The sequence below is a fragment of the Hydractinia symbiolongicarpus genome, chromosome 5 (genome assembly GCF_029227915.1).
Source record: "Hydractinia symbiolongicarpus strain clone_291-10 chromosome 5, HSymV2.1, whole genome shotgun sequence".
Lineage (NCBI taxonomy): Eukaryota > Metazoa > Cnidaria > Hydrozoa > Anthoathecata > Hydractiniidae > Hydractinia > Hydractinia symbiolongicarpus.
The window spans coordinates 3,118,408-3,126,726 of record NC_079879.1 but is presented as its reverse complement, the minus strand read 5'-3'; the positions used below and the strand labels follow the sequence as shown (position 1 = coordinate 3,126,726).

General features: G+C 34.3%; 1 protein-coding gene across 2 annotated transcripts; it reads right to left on the bottom strand.

Annotated features, from left to right (window-relative positions):
• Positions 1-1,059: 1,059 nt before the first annotated feature.
• Positions 1,060-7,711, bottom strand: LOC130644181 (transcription factor coe2-like). Of its 2 annotated transcripts, none has more exons than XM_057449685.1 (14): positions 7,604-7,711; positions 7,072-7,196; positions 6,561-6,778; positions 5,600-5,655; positions 5,255-5,328; positions 4,508-4,576; positions 4,342-4,423; positions 3,599-3,856; positions 3,386-3,512; positions 3,221-3,309; positions 2,780-3,040; positions 2,451-2,670; positions 1,992-2,177; positions 1,060-1,885 (listed from the first exon to the last, which is right to left on the bottom strand). In XM_057449685.1, exons 1-14 carry the CDS (start codon positions 7,604-7,606, stop codon positions 1,824-1,826), a joined length of 1,830 nt encoding a protein of 609 aa, XP_057305668.1. In that variant the 5' UTR covers positions 7,607-7,711; the 3' UTR covers positions 1,060-1,823. The 2 variants fall into 2 exon arrangements, with proteins under 2 accessions (XP_057305668.1, XP_057305667.1); XM_057449684.1 differs by lacking the exon at positions 7,604-7,711 and adding an exon at positions 7,369-7,509.
• Between the last annotated feature and the right edge of the window lie 608 nt (positions 7,712-8,319).

The window sequence follows — 8,319 nt, the reverse complement described above, 5'->3', positions numbered from 1 at the left end:
TAAGACGAAAGTCTGTTACAAAGTTTTGTTTAAGGTTTTCAACCTGCTCCAGGGCTTACAATCTTACCATTTTCAATACAAGAGAAGAGGTCTTGCATCGTTTCCAGCCATTCGTTGACGAGGTGGTGCCGTGCTTTTCATCCTCATTTATTCGATCTCTACTGAAAAAGCTTGACGAGAAAAGTTCAACCTGTAGAGGGAAATTCCTCTGAGGGGCCCACAAATTTGTTTGACCAATTGACATATTCGGGTTTCCCATTCGAGTTCGAATTATAAAGATTTTTTTAGCTTTAGAAGTGTGTGTAGGATTAAGGCCTTGACACATTTCGACCTAACAAGATGTTCGAGTATTCGAGTTATCGAGAGTTTAGACTACTTCCAGTGCTCCAATTACAGCACCCGATTGAAGTCGTCCCCACTTTCGTCTTTTTTAATTTTAAAATCTTCCTCACTCAACACATCAGATATAATTTCTTCGTCATTCATTATCGATTCGGCAGTCTTGACGAAACAATCCATAAATACCACATCTTTCGGAGAACTCCGAAGGGTGGACTGTCAGTTTTTCTAACTGGTCTTAAGATCATTGAAAGGATCATCAGTATTTAGTTGGCGTCAGCTTGGTTTTCATTCAAAATCCTAGCATTAACGAAGCAGTTGATGACTGAGCTGGACAGGCAAAATATATGATATGAAAAAAATGAAGCAGCAACTATTTAAACAGAAGAAATTAAAAAAAATTAAGCCAAATTAAGTTACCCGAAGAAATATGCAAAAAAGGGTTCGCCGGTGTGTGATTTACCGCGAGTCAACTCTATTAAAAAAAAGATTCTAAAATATTGCGGGTCAATACTTTCTTCTGTTGAATGCTGACTAATTATAAGTACTTATGATCGATTACATTACCCTTTATTTTCAGCCTGAACTAGCTAAAATAGTTCTGGAGTTTTGTTTTTTAAAAATTTGCTGCCACCATGACTTCTGACGAGCAAAAGAATAACGTGTAAGTTTTATGGGATTGAGGGTCGACATCAACTCGAAATAAAAACACAAATCAAATTACTTTGTAAAAATAAAAATTAATAAAACACAATAAATTAGATACACAGCATGTACATCAATGTTGTAAAAAATATTTTAAGATTCTCGACAATGAATCTTAGAAAGTTTTTATTTTTGACTAGAAAGTATTTCATAAAAACTAGTCACAAGTTAAATACCTTGTCGGCCATTTCACGAGGAACCTTGCAAATCTCTCTTTATGAAAAAACTTTTTAAAAAACCAAGGGGTACAATTTTTTACTAAGTCGCAAAATATTAAATAAATTCAGTGACACAGGGGCAGACAAGGTACGATACTCATTGGCATATATATATAAACACACTTGTCATACGGAATATATTAAAATCTATATATAAACACTGTAACAGAAAGAAACACATTGCTCAAAGCATCCGATTACAAAATTTACAAAACAATAGCTTGAGTTAAGACTACTTATATAAGAAAAAGTAAAACCCTATCTCGTTTCAAAAATCTTTGGAGTAACGAAAGCTGTTGGAAAGTTTTTATGTAAGGCTATTTCTGGATTTAGAAAGTACTAAAGTTGTTCTAGAAGCAAACTGGGAAATTATCTGTCCTGGGCATCTTTATCTGGAACACGACCCCCCCCCCCCCTGCACATTTCTAGCGCCATTTTTAAAATGGCAAATTCACTGACCAATATTTTGCCTGTTGTATGCATGTGGAATTTTTAACGCGCAGCCATACCGATACCTTTTTGTTGGACTATATTACAAATGGTTATTGAATATCTCAAAATTTAGTTAGTGATGGATTGGTATTGTTGTTCGTCTTCGTAACTTGCTGATGGAATATTAACATCTAAAAAAATTAAAGCACAAAATTTAGTGTGCTGAACACGAAATATCACAGGGCTGATCATTCCCTGGTTTCCATTTTTAAGGTAATGATTATGTCACCAATGTACCTTGTATTCCGTTAGGCGTAACACTCGGACTTCCTTCTCTTATTTGTTGCGGAGAGATTTGCTGAAAGTTGTTTTGCTTTTGTTGTAAGTTGTTTGTACTACCGAACTGAAAGACATTGTTTGAACCATTGTGAGTTGGTGGTAAGCTCTGTGGCGTTGGTGGCAGCATTGGGGAAGCTTGAACTCCTGTAAAACAGAATATGGAGGGTATTAAATAGACACTAATACCCTATAAAAACTAAAAATGACGAAATTTATATAATGGAAATTTTAACGACTTATTTTTATTGCAAGTATCGGCTCTATCTACGACTTTGTAAGAATACTTGCAAAAGACACGTACATCATTCCTTTGACGTTTTTTCTTATCACACAAGCCATGAATTTATTGTGTATATATGAATTAGAGGAACTTAAGGCTATTTTTTTTAACAAAACAAAATGTTAATGATACGTCACCTTGATTCGTTCCATATAACGAGTGCTGTGTCGAAGTAACATTCATTCCCGAGTAGCCGTACATCATGCCCATGGAGTGCTTGTTAGGACCGAGAAACGAAGAAGAATTGATTTGTGTTGGAACAAAGGAAGTATCGTGAGTCATACTCGGTTTGTAACTGCTCGATTTCATGTCCATCTTCATACGTTTATCTGGCTGGTTGTTGTTCTCATCACGCTCCTAAATTATAAGCAAAACAAAAATATAACTTAAAGCCGAAGTATTGCTCACTGTGAACTCTAACATTTAGGTTCAGGCAAATCCGATATAATGATATTGGAAAACAAACCTCAGTAAATACGTCATCGTTTGACCCTTCCATGCAAGTGTCAGTCACCATAATATCTGGACGTTGTTGCGCACGGGGTGGCATCAGCATGGCTGTTTGGTAAGGATAATACGGCGACGGCGGTGGATAACTGGTGGAGTTGTTGGGCATCGGTCTCATTGCGTTCATCATAGTTTGCGGAGTTGGTGATGGGATAAACGACATGCCTTGGGCAGAATAAATTGATTCCACCATGTCTGCAGCTCTTTTTAAAATTATTTCCTGGAATTAAACATATTTGTAGTTAATATTCTAGGTTATTTTTACCAGCATGCGAACATAGTAGGTTCAAAGTGGTACGTGGGGAAACACAAGGTCAAACATATATCGGACAGTTGTACGCTAAGGTCACTTTTCAATCTCGAGTTAGTGTCGACTATATACAGACTTTGGCGTACTTACTTTCGGTACTTTCTCTGGATCTCCTTGATGTCTTGGAAGCAACTTTGTTAAACGCTGGAATCCGTAATCGATCGATGGTTCATTTAACGCTGAAATGAAGATATTTTTATTAACATACTATTTTTAGCATTGTTACAAAAAATAAAAATAATTGGTTCTACTTACAATTATAAATAAAACACCCCGGTGCACCGTGAAAGATTGGGCGTGAATTAAACGCTAAGACAACCTCCACCATTCCTGGCATCGGATGTGGTGGGACAACCACACGAAGTGCTGTTTGAGAAAACACCTAGAGAAAGGAAGAAGGAAAAAATTATCTCAAAATGAAAAGCATGGTCCTGACTTTTAAAAGTTAATTTTAACTCGATGTTTTACCTCGACGCTCCATACAAGACAGTTACCAAATATGACTTGTAAGCCTTCAAAAAAATTCTCGCCGATAATGATGACTTGAGATCCTCCGCTTGTCCATCCTTCCGATGGAATGAGAGCTTTCACTAGTGGTGGAGCTTCCATTGGTTCCAGTTTGATTTTAGATGACGAGCGGCGACCATGCTTGGAATTGTTGTGAACAAACATATTTGTTGAGATCGCGATAGGATCCTTCATGTCTGGTGTCGTTGCTATAGCGATCTATGGTAAACATACCTTACATTGCCGATACATTACATAACCATATTTATAAATGTATAAGGTTTTGTTCTATAACTAAATATTGCCACCAGTTTCAAACTGTAGCTAGTAACAAGTTGCTCAACATGTCAGCCAACCTTTTTTCCATAAATGAAAATGCTAGATAAAATGGACTAACAACAACACTACCTTTTCATTTTTAAGTTTTTAATAATTTTGTCACTAATGCTAAAAAAAGTTCCTATATGTCATCTCCAATTAAAAATAATTCAACATTCGAAAAGTGTTTCATACTTTTAAAAACAGACGTTTAATTTCAACATTGTATTAAAATATAAACTATGTAAACACCGACAAACATTTATGATTTTGTTGCTCGCCAACATGTTGAACTTGTGAGAAGACAAGGATGGCAAAATCTGCACCCATTTAACTAAAATATTGCACAGTTTGACCTCAACATTAGGTACTAAAATAAACAATACCTGAAATCGCCTCATATCTCTCGGATTTCCAGCTGTTTTTAAACAATTCTGATTGCATTTCATGAAAAACTTTACAAAATATCTAAAATGGAAACAGTCACTATAAATAATACAAAATACCTCCATTCAGATAGGATATGGGATGGTCTACTTTTAAAAAACTAACCTTTCCACCACAACACAATCAGATGGTGTTTCGTTTCGATTGCCACATGATTTTTTGTCACAACAACGACTAAATACAAAGAAATAAAAGATATTAATCTTAGCAGAAATTTTATTCAGATACATACAGTCTAGCGACTTGAAACTGTGGTGAGTGAGACAACAAATTGATTGTCTTGTTTATTCTAAAAAGTTCTTATAAGAATTTACGCCGATTACCATTCTTAGATTGCATTGGCATACTTAATGTGCTTAATCACAGGATGTTTGCTCAAGCCAAAACACCAAATACTGTGTTTCCTCTATTAACCGCCCGGGCACTTATTACATTTTTATGAATTTCAAGGTGGCGGTTATTTAAAGAGGACGTTTTTAAAGAGGTAACGGTTATAAAATTATTATGAATTAGAATGGTTGTCTCACTCTTCGGTGAAGGATTCGGAATACCGTACCGAAGAAACAAGGTCTTTATCAGACGTTTTCTGCTCAGCTAGTTATATTGAACCATAATAAAATCAATGCTACCCGACCCGCCCAGAAGCTTCTTTTATAACACGAAGAACCTTTGTTACTTTGCAATAACCGCCTGACTGCGAATATCGTACCTCTAATAACCGCCTCGGGTGCTTATTTAAGAGAGGCGCCTATAAAATTATTTCTAAACTTAGAGGCAGCGATTATTACAGGTGGAAGGGGCGCTCAATGGGGGGAGTTGGTGCTAAAAAGAGAAAATATGTTATTAACTAACCTGCACATAACCTCATGCGTCAACAAAACGCGACACATCTCTGGATTTTTGTCTTGGCCTTCATACTTTATTATCTGTAAAATGGGTTACAATGATTTGGTTAACATAGTATGTTTACATCCAAAAAAGGGAGGGGCAATTTTCAGCCAGCACAAATACTGTTACTTCAGATTTGGCTGGACAATTATTTGTTCCGTCACAAATTTAAATGACAGCAGTCAATGTGTGTTTTTATCACAACAAGATTCACAATCTTTCGTTTCATATAAGACATTGCGAGATTATTAATTGTTGTTCGTTTCTATTTAACTTTTTGACAAATAATTTTTACTAGTGATAACTTACCTCTCCGCTTTGCGAGTCGATTAATTTCACGTATATATCTTGCTCAGCCTGATATCCTGTAATTCAAATAAAAACGAAACTTAAAAACAAAGAAATAAAAATCATTGTCCAAGTAACTAAAAATTTTAATCACAGTAGTCTCTCTAATTAACGAACACTCTAAAAAGCCAATTAACGGACAAATTTCATTACACTGGACGAATCCTAGTCAAAGTCTCATAGAAAACTTTTTTAAATAGCGGACAAGAAATTCGCGGACACCTCAAGAAATTTTTCAAAGTGTTTAAGATTTTTTTTGGTCAGAGTAAAGAATTCTCGTTTATCTACTTTTTTTTTAATTTATCTAGTTTTATATAGTATAGTATATAGTTTGTTTTGAAACAAAAACGTATTTTTATAACTTTTACTAAGTTTTTTAATATTTTTTTCTAACCTCAAAATACATCAATTTTTTGACTTAACAACAAAAAAATTGCTAAAAAATACTAACTTTCTAATAAGCGGACAGATTTTTTACACCAATGATGTCCGCTAATTAAAGAGGCTATTTTAGTTTGTTAATAATGGCAAGTTACGGGTGAAGAACATTCCAGGTTTTGCATGGCTTAAGTTTAAGAACATTGTTCATAACATCTAATAACGAATTAGCTTCAAGAAGGTCATATGAACATAACATATCGTGACTTTAACAAACGTTGAAGTCACGTTGATACTGAGTTTTTTATTTCAGTCTGGTAAAGTAAGCCCCACTCCCCAAAATATATTGTATCAAAACATAATCTATCGACTTCATAGCAAAGTATTGCCTTATGGAAACTAAGCCTGTTTAATCTAATTAATGACTGCTGATGTGATACTAATTAATACCGAATCTTAATTAAGGGTGGTTTTACAAAGTTTACAATAAAACAGTCTACAACAAAATTAAAATTGGAATCTGAAATCCAAGGATTTTGCTTACCATTCGCAAAGGTAAATTTCAGCCGATACTGAATTCCGTTTTTCTTCGGATCCCCTTCATCTTCATCTAGTTCTTTTATAAAACCGTTAAATAAACCTTTCTCGGTTTCAATAGGGTTGTTGTTTTTGTCGTATAATGACAAAACGAAATGAAAAAAGTTGCTCTTTCGTAAATTGGACGGCGGCTGCTTTTCAAAAACTGCTTTAACGACTTCGCAACTATTAAAGAAAGAATAAAAAATTATAGTGCAAATAAAAAATTAATTAAACACTTATCCTTAACGCTTTCTACATTATTTCATATATACCTGATAAACGACAAATTATCGATCCGTTTTATATCAGGCATTTCTGCAAGTTTTGCACACCATTCAAATTTAGACAAAAATAAAAGGAGAATGAATGATTCGTTCCAAATTTTAGATAAGAAAAAAAATCGAACGCACATTTCGAACAAAGTAGCCTTCCTTTCACACACTATCATAAACAAAATGTTGTGACGTAATACGAACCCGACTGATGATGGCGGAGGCGGTGGTGCTTGAGTTGGATGGGTAAATGTTGGTTGCATATGAGGGTAGTTTTGTTGTGGAAGAGCATCCGTGGCACAAGGCAAGATATTTCCATTAATAATATCCTATAGCGAAAGTTAAACTAATACTTTATTATCAAAATTTAAACATTATACAGAGACTCACTAAACATTGTAGATTGTTTTGTGTCATTAAACAATGAAAAAATCAAACCAAATACAGAGATAAGAAGAGAGACTTCGAAGTAACTATAAATAGTAGCAGGTATATGGAAACCTCTGTAACCTTTGTATAAATCACGTTCGAATGGACAAAAAATGTTCTGAAATAAATGGTAGCTGATATGAAAAACATAAATTTATTTCGGAAACTCTTGAGGGACAAAATCTAAATATAAAGGAATTAAAGTACACAGCATTTCAACGATAACTCCCTGATTTTATATTGCACCGTTCTTCACTTGTCCCCTGGAGTAAAATAAAAATGAAGAAACAAGATAAACTATAGTTACCATTCTATTTTCTCCGGAGAAAACAACAAGATACTCGAAGGCGAAAAATTTCTTTCCCAATGGAGAAAGTAGGTTCTTGTACACTTACTTACGTAGCGATTAGCGCAAAATATATCGCACTGTTTTATTATTTACTCTTTCTTTGTTTTAAATAAAATTACTAATCAAATGACTGTCTTGTGAGGGCCAATCAAATATTTCGCCTGCTCTGATTTAATTGCCCGTACCCCTTCAGGGAGATATTAGTGAATTTCTCATTAGTGCCGCCAATCTATGATATTAATAGTTATCTATTGTTCCTAATTACAACCGTCAATAGAGAAATATCTCGCTTTTCGCAGAGGTAATAGACCGTGACACGATGCGTCAACTTGTACAATTATCTATTGTATTAAAACATATTTCAAATGTAATTATGTATCAAAAATTTTTGAATGCGTTAAAATGAACGTTGTACAACAATATCTACAATAATCATGTTATGATTAAAAAATTCTGTTCAACAAATGTCACACGGCACCTTCTTATACAGGTGGACTTGGCAAAAACACAGACAACTCTTTACTTTCCCGAAATTAAATTAAAATATAATCTCAAAAATTTTTTTGCACATTTTATTTTATCTTATCAACTTGTTGTTTTTTTAATTTTTCATCCTTTTATTGTCAAAAAATGATAAAAGGCCTGGGTACGACACTAAAAAAGCGCCACACGTT

What these genes read in the sequence shown, in the direction of transcription:
- LOC130644181 (XM_057449684.1), bottom strand. Translation starts at nt 7,446, where the DNA reads ATGTTTTTCATATCAGCTACCATTTATTTCAGAACATTTTTTGTCCAT. An exon ending in GAAATTTACCTTTGCGAATG is followed by an intron (nt 5,656 to 6,560) that starts GTAAGCAAAATC and finishes TTTGAATTACAG; the next exon opens with GATATCAGGCTGAGCAAGAT. An exon ending in TCGACTCGCAAAGCGGAGAG is followed by an intron (nt 5,329 to 5,599) that starts GTAAGTTATCAC and finishes CCCATTTTACAG; the next exon opens with ATAATAAAGTATGAAGGCCA.